Source organism: Pteropus medius, unplaced genomic scaffold (genome assembly GCF_902729225.1).
Source record: "Pteropus medius unplaced genomic scaffold, Ma_sr-lr_union100, whole genome shotgun sequence".
NCBI classification, from domain to species: domain Eukaryota; kingdom Metazoa; phylum Chordata; class Mammalia; order Chiroptera; family Pteropodidae; genus Pteropus; species Pteropus medius.
This window is the reverse complement of record NW_024355526.1, coordinates 297,865-313,688: the sequence shown is the minus strand read 5'-3', so window position 1 is coordinate 313,688 and position 15,824 is coordinate 297,865. Positions and strand designations below refer to the sequence as shown.

General features: G+C 63.7%; 2 protein-coding genes across 3 annotated transcripts in view; one reads left to right on the top strand and one right to left on the bottom strand.

Annotated features, from left to right (window-relative positions):
- CAMSAP1 (calmodulin regulated spectrin associated protein 1) overlaps positions 1 to 3,763 on the top strand; it is a 48,332-nt gene extending 44,569 nt beyond the window's left edge. Inside the window, exons 16-18 of one of the 2 annotated variants that reach the window (XM_039858971.1) lie at positions 323 to 441; positions 874 to 992; positions 1,956 to 3,763. In XM_039858971.1, coding sequence (XP_039714905.1) covers positions 323 to 441; positions 874 to 992; positions 1,956 to 2,258 — 541 coding nt within the window. In that variant the 3' untranslated portion in view covers positions 2,259 to 3,763. The remainder of the gene's footprint in view (positions 1 to 322; positions 442 to 873; positions 993 to 1,955) is intronic. The other variant, XM_039858969.1, reaches the window with a different exon arrangement.
- Positions 3,764 to 7,721: 3,958 nt separating this feature from the next.
- KCNT1 (potassium sodium-activated channel subfamily T member 1) overlaps positions 7,722 to 15,824 on the bottom strand; it is a 59,102-nt gene continuing 50,999 nt past the window's right edge. Inside the window, exons 25-30 of the mRNA XM_039858861.1 lie at positions 15,325 to 15,412; positions 15,094 to 15,222; positions 14,780 to 14,800; positions 13,636 to 13,942; positions 8,936 to 9,020; positions 7,722 to 8,794 (exon numbers count right to left, since the gene is read on the bottom strand). Of these exons, the coding sequence (XP_039714795.1) occupies positions 8,674 to 8,794; positions 8,936 to 9,020; positions 13,636 to 13,942; positions 14,780 to 14,800; positions 15,094 to 15,222; positions 15,325 to 15,412 (751 nt within the window). The 3' untranslated portion in view covers positions 7,722 to 8,673. The remainder of the gene's footprint in view (positions 8,795 to 8,935; positions 9,021 to 13,635; positions 13,943 to 14,779; positions 14,801 to 15,093; positions 15,223 to 15,324; positions 15,413 to 15,824) is intronic.

The window sequence follows — 15,824 nt, the reverse complement described above, 5'->3', positions numbered from 1 at the left end:
GTCCCTCGTTTGGCAGCAGCACAGATGGCCCAGATGTGACCCATCAGCTCCCCCAGCCAGCTCCCTCGGCGCGGAGCCCTGGGCAGACTGCACGGGGGGCACCTCTTCTGGCGGAGGTGGGCTCCCCCGGGCTAATAGGGTCGCGGGAGTCGACCGACGCACTCGTCCACCGTCGGCGCGTCTCCTGCCGCTGCCAATGGTCCTTACTGCACTAGGGTGCAGGCCGGCCCGGCTCAGGGTGGCCTGGCACAAGCCAGTGGCCGGTCGTGGGTGAGGGGCCTGTGCCGTGACCATCCCGTGTGCCCTTTGTCCCTGTCGTCAGCAGAGTCGAGTCCCTAGAAGCCTTGCCCACGCTGAGCCGCAACCCCAGCCGGAGCACAGACAGAGACTGGGAGACGGCGTCCGCAGCCTCCTCCCTTGCCTCGGTGGCTGAGTACACAGGTGACAGCCGCGCTCTCCGTGGAGGTCACGGGAGGCCACGGGCGTACGTCCTGGTCTCCGTGGGGTGGGTGCCTCGGCGGCAGGTGGCGCAGGTCAGGCCGCACAGCCCCGCGGCTGGGAGTGCACCCCGGCGCTTTGGAACCTTAGACTTTAAGTTTTTAATTCCTGGTCTCGTTTTGTTTTACTTACGTCAAAGAAACTGACATTAGGAAGGGAATAAGTTATTAATGACTTTTCCTTAGCTAATTTAAAACATAACTCAGAATTCTTTCAAATAGGTTTGATGTGGCTCTTCTCATTTTCAAAAAATCATAAACGTTTTTAATTCAGCCTCCCTGTTGCTTGGTTGGCAGAAATGTTTGGGTTTTGTGCGTGTGTGTGTCTGTGTGCCTTAGAATACTAATTTTGCAAATTTTGGCCTGCTTTTCATAGGTCCCAAGCTCTTTAAGGAGCCCAGTAGTAAATCCAACAAGCCAATTATTCACAATGCTATATCCCATTGCTGTCTGGCCGGAAAAGTGAATGAGCCTCACAAGAATTCAATATTAGAGGCAAGTATCAAATTTTACCACCAAGTTCGGATGTAGAACAAAAGGTATTTACATGTTAGTGTTTTTTCTGGGGGAAAAAATCTAATCACTTAGGCTCGAGGCCCAGCGCCTTCTGTTAATTTTCCCGTGTGTAAGAGCGTGTGCTCCCGCCTCCCGGGTGCTCACGGCGGTCCTGGGGCTGTGGAGGGCAGAAGTTGGACGGCACGGGGGGGCTCGCCCTGGGATGGGCCTGGCAGCCCGGGGCAGGCCCTCTGTGCGAAGCCACCTTGGTCCAGGGCAGGGTGGGGAGTGGAAAATGGGTGACCTTTTTTCAAAGTGGAGGCAACTAGTCACCTTAGTGTGGCGGTCGAGGGCGGTGATTGCCGAGGACACGGGAGGCAGAGAGGACGGGAGATGACGGGCCCAGCCTCTTCGTCCACTTTTGCGATGGGGTGGCACCCGCTGTGTGGACAGCTGTGTGGACGGGCCCCTTTTGCTTAGCCGGCCTCCGTTGAGGAGCATTCGGGTTGTCCCCACTTTGTGGCTGCTGTGAGTGGTGCCGCCGTGGACGGCCGCGCACGGGTGTTGCGTGAGCACCCGAGGGGACCCTGCTGTGTCGCGTGGGGACTCCGTTTTCAGCAGCAGCGCCGCCGTCCACTCCACACCACCACCGCCGTTGCTGGGCCTGCGTGGGGGGAGCCGTCTTGGTGGGTGGGGGGTCTCTCATCGTGGTCTTGATTTGCATTTCCCCGATGGCTAATGATGTCGGCATCTTTTCGTGGGATGCTCCATTCATTTCTTGAAGGCTTTTTTCCCTTGCGCACCTGGGCTCTGAGGTAAACCCCGGTAGCAGCGGGTGCTCTGCGGAGTGGGCGGTGGTTGGTGTGTGGTGAGCTCCCTGCGGCGAGTTGGGGCGCCGTCCGTGGCGCGGCTGCCAGAGCCGCTCCGAGGCCCACCGTCTCTCCCCTCACGCCCTCGGTGCAGGAGCTGGAGAAGTGTGACGCCAACCACTACATCATCCTGTTCCGGGACGCCGGCTGCCAGTTCAGGGCACTCTACTGCTACTACCCCGACACCGAGGAGATCTGCAAGCTCACGGGCACGGGGCCAAAGAGCGTCACCAAGAAGATGATCGACAGACTGTACAAGTACAGCTCGGACCGGAAGCAGTTTAACCTGATCCCAGCCAAAACCATGTCCGTCAGCGTGGACGCGCTCACGATTCATAACCACCTGTGGCAGCCCAGGCGGCCCGCAGTGCCAAAGAAGACCCAGACTCGCAAGTGACACGGGCGCCAGCCGGGGCGAGGAGGCGCCGACGGGTCGGTACTTATTTTTATCCGTTGGGTACAAAGCGTGCAGAATCACAGACCTTTTTCAGACAGGCTTCTTGTCGACAGAAGAAAACCCTCCCTTAGCTCCCAGCACACAGAGGATGCCGGACGCCGTGCCCAGGGGCTCACGGCTCGCTGGTCACCGCTGGCCACGAGCTTCCGGGCGAGGGATGTGTGTGGCAGGGCTCCTTTTACTTGAAGTTCTTCAGTATAAATTAAAAGCGATTTACTCTACTTTCTGCCCTCTGGCCTCACCCCCTTTGCACATGACCCGACCCCCTCACGTGGGCAGCTGTGGCCGCGTGAGGGTCCAGGACTGTGACGGGCTCCTCTGGTCAGCGTGTTTGAATGTCTTCAGGAAAGGAATTCGTAGGGGGGAATCTTTTTCATTTGGGAAATTGTATGATATTTATTGATTGTGTCTACTGCCAACGTTTATATCCAATTCTGAGATTTCTGAAAACAATTCTTGTCCTTTGCTGCTCAGAAAACGTTTACTGAAAATACCAGTTCACTAAAAGCACTGATATCTGCAAAGTCTGTCTCTGCTAAAATAACGTTTACAACACGGAGATGGTTCCTTCTGACACAGTCGTGACGCTGAGCAGCGCAGCTGGCCGGCGATGGGCGAGGCGAGCAGGTAGTGGCCATCGCTCGTTAGGTTTGGGTAGCGAGTACTCTGACGATTTGTTCACTTTAATAAAGGCAGATTTTGGTAAAGTAGAATATTTTTCACTCCGAGCATGTTTCCCTTTTGGTGATGCACTTGAGCTGACCGTCCTGACGTGTGCTTCGTGTCTCGGTTCGTGTTGGTGGAGCAGCGCGCCCCGGGGACACGGTGCGCAGGCCGTGCCGGGCCTTCGTTTCGCCGCCAGCTTCGAGTGGTCCCCGTGGCCACTGCCATTTCTCCGGCAAGCGGGATGGCTCCGGGCTCTGCTGAGCCTCGCGGTCTGGATGCTTCTCCAGAGCAGACAGTCCCTTGGAGTTGGGGCGGTCCAGCCACCTGGGCGCATGGCGCGACCCCTTCCCCGGCCCGCGAGGGACCCCGCGGCTCTTCCGACACCTCCGTGACAGCCAGCCGCTCGGACTGCTGGAAGATTCTGGAGTCACTCACGTTCGTTTTGCACATGTTTTTTTGGGAGTGTTACTTGAATCTCTTGACCTGCAGAAGAAACGAAAGATGGGTAGAGGAGAAGTCAGACAAGTGCCCCTGTCCCGTAATCTTAGCTGGGCGCAGAGGAGCAGACACGGTACGGAACGCCGGAGGGCTCCGCGTCCTCCGGAGCCGGCCTGCGGCGGCAGCGTGCACGGCGCGCTGGGTGACGCGCCGAGCGGCGCCGTCCGGTGAACTCCGCTGTGGCCGTGCTTTCCACGTGCGCGCTGTTTCTCACTGTGTGTTTGATATTCTATGATATTTATTTTAAGAAAGCACTAAACTGTAATAAAGTAATTAACTAATTTGCTTTTTACGAAGCACGTGTGTGTGAGGTGGTCGTGGCTCATTTTGTTGGTCAGTGTCCCCAGCTGCTTTCTTTAGAGGAGCGTCACGTCTTTTTTAGTTCACTGATAGCCCTTTTATTAGAAAATCACTTTGCTGTCTTCTGGAGCAATGCGGCTTTCCCCTCGTTTGCCTTGTGGAGTCAAAATGGGCGACAGCGCCTCTCGCATCCGTGACATAGTCCTGTGGAAATGAGCGCGATCTCAGGATTTTCTGTGAAGACTTCGGGGCCCCTCGGGCGTAGAGCTGGAGAACTACGTTCCGCCAAACTCCTGGGTCTTCTTGATGTAATTAGTCGACGTGTGACACGTCCCCAAAGCCGCTTGTCAGCATGTGACAGTTTTCGGTGTCACGCCAGCAGGCACTGACGCGGCAGCCGCCACGTCTGACGTCCCAGGTCTCTCGGCCGGTGCTTGCTGGAGTGGCCGACAGACGCGTCCCCGAGTCCTCTGGGGGCTCGTCGGCCAAGCTACCCTTGTGTTTGTGGGAAAAGCCTGGACACAGGATTTGCTGTGCAGTGGGGAGTTGGGCCCTTGCTGCCGTGGCCGTGGCCATGGCCGTGGCGGCGTTTCCCAGTTCGGGCAGTCGCTGTGGCGCTCCGTGAGTGCTTTGCGACGCGTCCACTCCTCGTGACCGCTGGCCGTAATGCGATTTATCTCCACGCTGGCAGAAACCAGCCGAGCCCCATCCGGCTTCACCGAGGTGAGTGTGCAGACTTCATACCACAGCGAGGCCGTGCATCCTTCACTGTCCCTCCGACTGTCCCCCGAGACAGCTGCTCCTGTCCAGCCACACAGGATTTAACTTTGGGAAGAAAGCGTCAACCGAGTGGTGAAGTCGACACGCGTCCTCGGGTCTGACAGAATTCTGGGAGCCCGAGAGGGTTGGTGGCCAAGGTAAATGAAACGAGTGAGCCCCTCTTACAAGTGCGAGTGCAGACACGATCTCACGCCCACGCGCACGCGAAACGGGGGTGTGTGCACGCAGGCCGAAGGTGGCTGCCCTCACGTGCGTCCCGTCTCGCTGTAGAGCAGTCTAAGCAGGACTTAAGGCTCAGGCAAAGTTGAGAAGTAGAATAATTCTGAAGTTCCTTCAAGGTTAGACTTTTATTTCTTGAAACTAGTTATTTGGGGAGAAGATACGTGAAAATTTTCCACGACACTGAGCTTGGATAGCCTTTTATAATTGACACCGATCTATTCTGTGAGGTGGGCTTTGGCTTTGAGCGGTGGGAGGGGTCCTTTAGCAGCCCCCTCAGACACACTTCCCAGCCGGCTGGCCGTGTGCCGGCGTCGCTGTCCTGACTTGCGTCCCAGGCCAGGCCTGTGCTCGGGGGCGTCTGGGGAGCCCCACGGTGCACGGAGCCCTCGGGGCCCCTGGACGGCGCGTGTGGCCTGTCCGCACTCTCACGCATTCCACTCACAGTGGTCGCCGTTTGGAGGCCCAGCTGTGACACCGTTGGACGTCTCAGGGTGGAACTTGCCCTGGCAAGAACCTTGGGCTCCTGGCCCCACCTCCCCGTCTTTCTCCCCTTAAAGCCAGGTTCCCATGACGATGGCGTCCAGGCCAGGGGTAGCACGAAGGTCAGAAGCTGACACGTGGGGCCCTGGAGTCAGGTGTCGGGCCCGCCGTTTCATCTGGCGATGGACGCCTCGAATTGGAGACTGAGAAGCCTTCCCGGGCAGAGCCTGCCTTTCTGCAGGTCCTTGCACGGTGGCCTCGGCCCGTACACAGCCAGCCTTCGCTGGGTAGAGGCCGTGGCCTGGGCACGGCCGTCCAGTGATGGGGTTGCTGGAGCAATGACCGGAGGGGCTACACACTCCATCAAAGCACGCGGCCCCTGGGGCCTCGGCTCCTCTCCCAGCCCAGAGCAGAGCCAGCCTGGTGCCCTGAGGGCTCTTCTCCACCCGTGTCTGTGATGGCAGCGACATCGCTTCCTGACTGGAGACCCCTCCCGGAAAAACCGCCCCTGAGTTCCTGCTGCTGCTGCTTCCGGGAGGGACCCGAGTCCAGCCCCCCGGGGGCCGACCGGGGAGAAACCGCCGGCCATGAGCAGGTGGGGCCTCGAGGCTGGTTCCTGATGGAGGCTGCCAGGAGGGACCTCTCCCCAGGGAGATGAAGGCACCCCCAAGTCTGGTTCATGCCCCCCAGTCCAGCGGGCCTCCTCGAGCCTACAGTGAGGTCCCCCACTGCAGGAAGGCTGCACGGGGGGTGGGGCCTGCCGCTCCTGGGACCAGGAGACCCCAGGGCCAGCCCCTGTCTCAGGAGCCTGTGCAAGGCCGACCCCCTCCAGGCCGTGGGCGTGGCTGGCCACCTTTGAGGCCCCTAGGCTCAGCCAGGACTCGGGCCACCATTGCAGACCTGATGGTGTCCTTTCCAGCTCAGCGCTGTGTGACCAGCTGTGAAGGGCCAGCTGTGACTTCGCAAGGCAGAAGATGCCAGCAACACTGGGCTCACGCTGACGAGCGACAGGGCCTGGTCTGGCCCTGCTGGCGGACGGCCTCCGGCCGGAGGCCCTGCTCGGCTGTTCCCAAGTCTCCAAGCTCCTGGCCTCGCCGGGGACGGGGGTGGCTCTTGCCAGCCAGCTGCCGCAGGGCCTGTCATGTGACCAGTGTGTTCAGTGCTTGGCGGGAGCACCAGCGTGGCACTCGGCCTGAGCCCTCCACCCCGCCTGGCTGCCGGTGGCCTCATCCCCCCGCCCCTTCTCCTGCTGTGTCTGGTTTTAGTCTGCGTTTCACGCGCTTCTGCGTTTCCCTCTCTTGGGAAGTGCAAAGTCCTTGCACTTTGAGGTTGGGGGTGCTCGCCCAGAGGTGGGCGGACGTTCAGCCCCCCACGTCGATGCTGCTCCCCAGCCACGAGCACCTTGTCAGGCCCCGCCCCAGCCCGTGGGCCCGCTGCCACCCGTCTCACCCCGCGGAAGGAGAACAGCTGAGCGCAGCGCCGGCTCCACTGTTGGAGCAGATAGTTTCCTAGTAGATGAGGGACGAAGGAGGTGAGAGGCCTCCGCGGACGTGCTGAGCACTCACGCAGAGCGCGCTGGGAGACGCCTCCCTCTGCGGCCGGCCTGGTTCGCGCCTTCAGCCTCCGCGAGGGCCCCTCTCGCTCAGCCCGTGCTGTGAGGGTGCCGTCCCGACTGGAGGGGAACCCGCGCCCCTCCACCCATCCTGTCCACCCCGAAACCAAGTCAGGTGACTTCCCAGGACACCGTCCTGCGAGCTCGGGCTTCAAGGGGTGCAGCCCCTCCCCATGGAGCCCCTGGTCCAGCAGCCAGGCCGGGCCCCCTTCTGTCCTCCCTGCAGGCACCCCCTTCCCTCAGCTGGGGCCTGGTGCCAGGGGAGGTGGCAGGGGCCCTGCTGCAGGTGATAGTGTCACAGGGGACACTTGCTTTAGGGACCCTGGGAGCCACTGACACCCTGCCGGGACAGGCCCTGGGCCTCCGAGGCCACCCCAGCCCACCACTGTCCAGGGCCCTGGAGTTTCGTTAGTCCTGCCCCCTAATGCCCCTCAGCAGCCCATTCCAGCACCCTCCCTGGGCAGACACCCTGGGCAGGAGGGGCCAGGGCTGACCGCCAGAGGGGCCGGCTCCTCCCCCACCAACTAGTCCCAAGCCACCCCACCCTGGTGTGCTAGAGTACCACTCCAGCCTCTTGGGGAGCTCTGAGCAAGAACACCGGTGCCTGCTGCTAGCCAGGCATGTACCCCCACCCCGGACCCAGCCCCAACGGCCCCCACAGCTGCTGATTTCGGGGGTCATGCCCCCAGCACGAGCCGGGTGGCTGTGGGCAGCGCCTGGGTCTCTGTGCCCACCCGGGGGGTACAGGGCGGGGGCAGCCTGCTAGGGAGCATTTCCTGGGCGGCGGGGGGGTCCACAGCAGGTGGGAGGGGAGACCCAGGCCGAGGACACGCCTACAACCGCCCTCATGCTTGCAGAAAGCATCTCTTTAATAGAAGGTTCCAGCACTGCCCGTGCAAAACCGATCACAGTCCCCAAGGGAACAGGGCAGCACCTCTGCATTACTGCCACCCAGAGTCCCTCCCACGCTGAGGAGGACACCAGACTCCGACGACCTCGCCGGCAGCTCAGCAGCTGACTTGTGCTTCAGATCGGGTGTTAGGAGGCCGTCGGACAGGCCGTGTGAAAGCACCATGCTGCCCGGGTGCCCCCCGGCTCTGTGGCTGCGACATCCGGTTAAAAGTGCAGGAAAATGGCTTCTTTCCCCAAAGTTGGTGAACCCCGATGTGTCGCCAGGGCGCCCCCCCCAGGGTCTCTCAGCAGCCCGACCTCCCCCACGCGCCCCGCCTGACAACGCGCCGTCCCGAGCCCGCCTGGCCTCGGGCTCCTGGCCAAGCTGCGAGACCTTTCGCTTCACTTTTCTTCTGGGAGGGGCTCCCAGTTCACCCACCAGCAGGGGAGCCCCTCTCGGCTTGACCTAGACGGTCGTGTGCCCAAGACCAGCTGGGACCCATGAAGCGGAGGACAGGAGACCGTGGGCAAGCCCCACGACCCACCACGGGTGCACGGCCCTGACACCCGGGCCCGGGCCCCTGTCCCGGACGGGCTCCGTGTCCGTGCCGAGGGGGCGGCGTCTGGGCCTGCCCCCGGCCCCGCTCCTCAGCAGCCCTGGTCACGAGTTGCGGTACATTTGTGTGGAAACGGAGGTTTGTAAAAACAGCTTAAAAAAGGTCCCCCCGCCTGCGGTCGCACCGTCACCCCGTGAGGCCTCCCCTCTTGTCAGGTTTGGGGAGCAGCTTCGGGCCAGCAGGCCAGGCCGGTGTTGCAGACGAGGTCCCCGCACGCTCATGCATCACGCCGCGTGCCGCCTCGGGCAGGCGAGCCCACCCCAGTGGCGGGGCTCCACGCGGGGCTGGCTCAGAGCTGCGTCTCGTCACGCGTCTCGGGGTTGCAAGAGGCCAGCTTGTTGCTGCAGCTGCTCTTGCGGCTCTGGGAGCTGCTGGCCACGTGGGCCAGGGGGTCAGAGCGGATGAGGTACCTGTGGGCAGGTGAGGGCCGTGAATGCCGATGCTGCCCCGGCCGGGGAGGTCAGCATGCGAGGACACCCAGCATGCGGCACGGTGCCCTTACGAGAGAGATGACCCAGGCGGTGTCCGCACTGTGTGGGGACAGCACTTACACGATGTCATTGGGCTCCAGCCTCGTGTCGGGCGGGGGGTTGATGAGGACGTAGGACAGCGTGTTCTGCTGGTCGTTCATCTCGTCTGCAGAGGAGACAGGGCCCCGGCTGGCGGTCAGCACTTGGCTCCCGCTCACCTCTGCTCTGCCCAGCCTGAGTTGCCCAGGCTCCGGTCCCCTCCTAGCCTTTCTGGCCTGCATAGGTAGGACTCAGACATGAAGACTCAGCCTGAGCAGCCAGCATCTCACAGACATGGCAGCCCTGAACAGAGGCATCGTGCACACCCACCACCTGCAGGAGCCCGGGACCACTGCGCACACTTGCACATACACACACACACCTGCACAGCTGCACACACACCACCTGTATGAGCCTATGGACACCTGTGCACACCTGCAAGTATGCTCACACATCTGCGGCCACACACACCTGCCCACCTTTATACACCTGCACTCAGCTGCAACACATCTAACCCAGCCCTCGGGCTTGTCCGCCCCCCAGTGCCCTGTGTCCCTGGCCTGTGCAGGCCACTCCAACTCCAGTCACTCCACCTTCTGCTTTGAACTTGTGGCCTGTTTCCCAAACCTGCTCCCACGACCGTCCGCCCCGAGCAGCCCCTGTGGCACGTGGGGGCTGGGCCGCTGCCTGTCCCACTCACGGGGTGGCCACAGGTACAACCCGAAGCGGTGAGAAAGGGTTCTGGGGAAATGCTGGTCACCTCGCAGGCCTCTCCCTGGCCAAACTCAGGGACGGGGTTGTCCCCCGTCCTGGCAGCGGCCCAAGTGCACTGCGAGAGAGAGTGACTCGCGGCCTTGGGTTACCCGTCTGGCCGTGTCTTAAGGTACCTCCTGACCCAGAACGAACATCGGGGCGCCCTTGAGAGAGATCTGGCCCTGAGTGGCCTCTGCCCTCGGCGCCTCACATTTCTTTCCCGCTACACCGGCCACCTCCGGCAGAAGTGTTCAGACTGGGGCCATGGCGGACGGGCAGGATAAGCCGCCAGCTGGGGGCTGCGAGCTGCTCGTTGCTCGGGACTGCAGCGCTCGGAGCCAAGCCATCCCCCCGCCATCCGGATCCCCCAGTGACCCGTCGAGACCAGCACGCTTCACAGAGGCAAGCAGGGGACAGAAGGGGATTCAGGGGCTGACGGATGTGCAAAGACCCTCAGGCAGTCACCAGGTGCCAGCCTCCGTGTCCACACCCAGGAGGGGGCGGCCTGATCACCCTGCCCTCCGTGGCCTGAGGGCGAGTGGCTGCCTGATGACCTGCCTTCTCTCTTCCCAAAACCCTCGGTCTGGGCCCTTTGGCGGGAGCCGCCGGCCGCCCAGAGGGTGGCTCGTGCTGGGGACTGTGCTTGCTCGGCATGCGTTTCTGGGGTGGGGCGCCTGGAGCGTGCAGTAGCGGGAGATGCAGGCGGGAGCAGGTGCGTCACTTGGAGCCGCTGCACTGAGGACCAGAGCCGTCGGCAGGCCGGTCACGCTGCCTCGCACACCCAGTCGAGACAATGAAAATGGAGATGCGGGACAGGGCTGCCAGTTCGTTTCCCCCTGTGCGTGTGGAGCACGGGTGCCAGGCGAGCCCCAGAAGCCCGTGTTCATTCACTCCGGCCAGCCTCGCTGGCCCCCCACACCCGGCCCAGGGTGGATGGACACAGGTGTCATGGAGCAGCAGAGCGTGTGGCTGGACCAAGCTTTGGGCTGAGAGGCAGGTGTTGGGATGTGGGGTGCTGGCTGCAGTGCTGGGGGGTGGGGGTGCAGTCAGTCACGAGGCACCGAGCGTGACTTCTCCAGGACAGGCCAGCTTCACGACCGATGTGCTCAGTGAGGGCCTTGGGTGGGGGCAGAGGGCTGGCGATGGTTCGCCCCGCGTCCACCCTGCGTTCCGGGTCTCCGTGGGCCCCTCCCAGCCCCGCGGCCCTGCGTCCACACTGTCCCCCAATTTCCTCCTCTACGCATTGTGGGTAACTGTAGCACCTCCCCCAAGGGCGATGTGAGGAGGGGCTTGGGCTGGGGTGCAGCTGGGGGCTCTGTAGGCCAGAGAGGCCTTATGATGACGCCGTCCCCAGAGGGCCACCCCGCTGCCCTAACGGGGTTATGTCTCCCAAGATCACGCCTCTCCTCCTGAGCGCACATGGCAGGCGCTCAGTGACCACCACCCAGTGAGTCCTGGTGACCCCGCAGGGCGGCCACCTCCGCCAGGAGCCTTCGCAGGAAGCAGGGATGCAGCCAGGTGCAGGGAGAGGGCAACGCAGCCGCCGTTCACGGACGCCACCAGACGCCGATCGCTGCTGGCTTGGCAGGTCTGCCGGGAACGCCGTGGCGGGATTTGGGAAAAGCACAAGCCCCCAGCAGCCCCCCCACCCCGCTGCGGCCACAGAGGTTCCCGACAGCGACCTCTAGCTAATGCTTCCTGGGCCCAGGAGGCTCGCCAGCTCCGGTCACCCTAGATGGAGGGGCCGCCCCGGGGGGCCTGGGCACATGGGCTCTGACCTCTGCGGGGGCCGCAAGGAGCCTCAGGGAGGGAAGGGGTCCGAGCAGGGAGGCTTGGGGCCTGGACTCTGCTCTGACCCCTGTTGGGGTCTCAGGGCAGGTCTGGGGTTGGGGGCACCTTCTTGGAAAAAACGGGGGCCCAGGTAGCACGAACGAATTTGTCTCAGCTAAAGAGGGAGACCCCCAGCTTGGAACCCCAGCTGGGGTGTGGACGTCAGCTGTCCACCTGCTTCGGGCGGCCCACAAGGCTGAGGGAGGAACAGACCCCACGCCCCGGCCTCCCCACGGGCCACCACAATGGTGCAGGGACCCTGGTTTGGGCCCATCCATCTAGATGCTTCCTGAGGAAGAGCTGGGGCTTCGGGGTCCTTGGGTGACCAGCTACAGGCTGGGGTGGCCCGCCTGTCAGGTCAGGGCAGACTGACACAAGGCTCGTCGTTTCAAACAAAAAACGGGAGAGAATGCACTGGGGGCCCCAGAGCTATGCCATGACAGTCAGCGACCGGCACAAACCGCGAGCCTTCCGGTCAGTCCCGTCATCGGGGCGTCAGGGTGCCTGCAGTGGGGCGTCTGGGAGCACCGAGGCCCTGCCGGTAGAGACCCTGCCATCTCCTGCCCTGTCCGTCTGCCTGGCCGGCCGGGGCGGGCATGCCCCCTTGGGCGGCGGCCGAGTCCACCGGAGCAGAATTACCTTGCAAATATCCCAGGTTTACCCGGTTCATGACATCACTGGCTGTTAAATTTGCTACATCCTCTACGGAACACACAGGAAGGAGAACAGACAGAAAGAGAGAGAGAGAGAGGTCAGCAAGCAGGTGGTGGCCGGCACAGCAGGTGGGGCGGCCAGCTGCACGGGGAGGCCATCCGCTCTGGGACTGCGGCAGCCAGCACGGGCCACCCGGGAGGAGAGTCTGTCCCTGAATGGAAGCCGGTTCCTTCTCTGCCAGGCTGTGGTGGGGCCAGCAGGGGTCAGAGGCCTCGGGGAATGCGGGCGGGCCCCAGCTTCGGGGGGCAGGGCTGGGGGGGCGGCGAGCCGGAGTCTCCACCTGCCCATACTTTCTGTGGGGCTATGAACACTGGACACCCCACTTGGATCGTCAGTGGTCCCCTGGAAAGCGGGTGACAGCACCCAACGAGCAGGGAAGCCAGAGAGGAAAAAGGTAAATTGTGTGGGTGGGGCATGGTGGGGACCGGGCTGGGATGGCTCTCATGGGTCACCTGTCCCCCAAACCCTGACCTCTGAGACCCCTTCGGGCCCAAGTCTGTGTGGCTAGTGGGCAGCTTGACCCACGTGACCCCTACTTAGCTCCAGAGCGAGCTTGAGCCTCCTCATCCACGGGGAAGAAAGCTCAGGGGCCCCTGACTCAGGAGACAGCTGGCAGGAAGCAAGGTGGGGAGAGCGGGTGCTGCTGGGGACAGCCAGGCCTGAGCGATGGGCAGAGGCTGCGAGTGGAAGCCAGCGCGGGCTAGAGCCTCGACCGGCCCAGGTGTGGGCGCAGCCAGGCAGTGGTGGGGAGCTGGGGCCCCTTTTGGCCCCGTCAACAGAAGCAGCATCTCCAGAGTGAGAGAGGGCGTGAGCTCTCTCAGCCAGTCAGGCCACCTGGACCTGTTCTTGGTCAGGTTCACAAACCTCCCTAAAATAAGCTACAGAGAGAAGGGATCCCCCCAAATTTGCTGATAGAGATGAGTGTCACCCTGAAGCAGCAGAAACGGTGTGGCTGGGCCACAGTATTAGTGGCAGGGTTCCACGGGGCCAAGGGCAGAGTGTCTGGGTTCCATTTCCCCCACCATCCCCCAACACACCCCCAGGTGCTGGCTGCTGGCCAGGGGCGGGGTCTCCCTGCCATGTTCCCATCCTCCACAAGAACACAGTGGCCCCTGCACTCCTGACACTCAGCAAGACTGGCCGGAGGTGGCCAATTGGTCTCCAACCAAAGCCTGTGACCTTGGCTTTTCAGGGAGCCCGGCCCGGCCCCCCACACCACACAGCCTCCTTCAGGCGCGTGCATGCCAGCTCCAGCCCTGTTTCTACAGGCGGGGAACCTGAGGCCCTAGAGCCATGGGGAGCCCTTCCTCGGGGGGCTTGGCGCCCTCTCCACACGAGAGGCTCTGCCCAGCTGCGTGGTGGCACCCGGAGCCAGCCCCGCAGCACGTCAGGCAGAGCGGGGTCCAGGCGGGCGGCCTGGCCCGCGGCCAGTGGGCGGCCCTTACCGTAGCCGGTGGTGGGCAGCCCCAGGTGCTTCATGCGGTTCTTGACCAGCTCGGAGAGCTCCTGCCGCTCGGACCGCCGGCACAGGCTGAGCCGCTGCTGGTCCACCCACTCGGCAGCGGCCGCCTTCCCTGCGTGCCTGGGGGCCTTGCGGCTCAGCCTGCGGGCCCACTGCAGGCTCTTACGCCGCAGCAGCGGGTGCTCGGCAGGGTCACCGCCCACCGAGGGCCGGCCGTGGGTGCTGCTGCCGCCCGGCCCCCTCACGTCCCGCGTGTCCTCGCAGTCCTCCATGCTCACCGAGATCTGGGCCTGGCCAGGGCCCGGGGGAGGGGCGGGCAAGGCGGGGGCGGTGAGGCCCGGAGGGCGTGGAACCCAGGCAGGGACGAGGGGCGTGGCTGGGGAGCGGGTTGGGTGGTGGGGGGACAGTCCAGACTCCTGTGGGGGACCCCAGGGCCCAGGGACACGAGTGCTTTCCTTCTCTATTGGGGAGGGGGCGCCAGGCCCCAGGGTCCCTCCCGAGCCCCAGACCGTACTGTCTGCCCGCCTGTCTGCCCTCTGCGGGTGGGCGAGGGTGGCCCGTTCGCCTCCGTGGGCCCTCGTTTCTGAGGGCTCCATCTGGGTCCTGCACATCCCGATTCTGTCATCGAGGGTCACTGCCTCTTTGTGCCTTGATTTCCCCATTTGGGAGCAGGAGAAATCAGGGGCGGGGAGCAGGGTGGGCAAGGAAGTGCCAGGGCCTGTGCATGGCTCAGTGGGCGCCTGGGGCTCTGCGGGTGATGTGGGGACCCCCATCTGGGCAGCACCTTGAAAGGCAGGGGGCTGAGGGCGTGGAGGTGGGGCCACACCAGCAGAGAGGGGGCTCCCGCCATGATGGGGGCTGTGGCACAGCACGCAGGTGGCGTGTGCGGCTGGGAGCCTGGGCACCCCACCCTGGTCCTCGGTTTCCCCATCTGTATGGAAGGCTGATGACGTGAGCCCTCTCTGAGCAGCCTCATGGCCGACACACCCCAAGGCCTCACTCCCTGACGCTGGTGTTGGCCAGAGCCCAGGGCCCCACACCCCTCCCAGGCCCGGGGTGGGTCCAGGCTCAGGCAGGACCCTGCACACGGCAAGACACCTCATTGCTGAGCCGGAGGGGCTGCTCACCTGGGCTCCGAGATCTTGGGGCTGCAAAGGAGACCAGGAGCAGCCTGGGTCCCTGGGGTGCCTCTGCCCCCCCAGCGCTGCCTGAACCCCTCGTGGGCATCAGTAGGGCAGATTCCAGGGTGGCACAGGGGCCCCACCGTGCTCTTGAGCCACCCTTCCCCGACTCGGGGGTCACAGCCGCCCAACCAGACGCCCCACGTATGGGGCATGTGAGCCAGACCCCCAAAAGGGCCTGACAGCAAAGACCCAGATCCCCCAAACTCCAATTGGGGATGGCCCGAATCACACAGAGAAAGGAGGGGCTGCCAGCGGACCTCGGAGGTGGAGAAGACGTGGCACTCCGTCCTGTAGATGCCGATGGGGACCTCGGCACTGGAGGAGCAGAGCTTCTGGAAGAGGCGGCCGTAGCTGCCGATCCACAGGTCGTCCTCCGTGATCTTCATCTGGAACGTGGGGCGCCTGAGCTGGGCCGGCCGCGGAGGGCAGTGGCCCCGCGGAAGAACCAACCCCCCCCCCGCCCCCGCCCAGCCTGGCGCGTCACTCACAGCGCAGAGGTAGCCGGAGCCCGGCGTGGTGTCCAGACCCAGCAGCAGCCTGGTGATGGGGATCATGTACTCCTTCACGAAGGACTGGCGGGAGGGGGCCGCAGTGAGGCCGGCCGTGGCCCAGACCCGCACCCAGGATGCGCCTGGCCCGGGACACGCCCACCAGGCTCCCACGGCCACCTGCCTGCCTGCCCCCCGAGCACAGTTCACTTCGCGGACAGAGCTGGGAGCCCCCTCCTGGCCTCAGCCATTAACTCGCTGGGCCGCGCTTAGATCCAAAGGGACCAGAGGCACAAAAGCTGCCGGAAGCCGCGCCCGGGGAAGTGTCTGACGACAGGACAAGGATGGGGACATTTAGAGGTCCCCAGGCAGGGATGGGGCCCAGGGCCACCCTGTGCTGGCTGGCCTCCCCAGACCCAGGGAGGGACCCTCAGAACTGGGACCAAGCGCCGGGCAGGCAGAGGGAGAGACAGTGGCTGGGCTGCAGCGGGCGCCGCGGG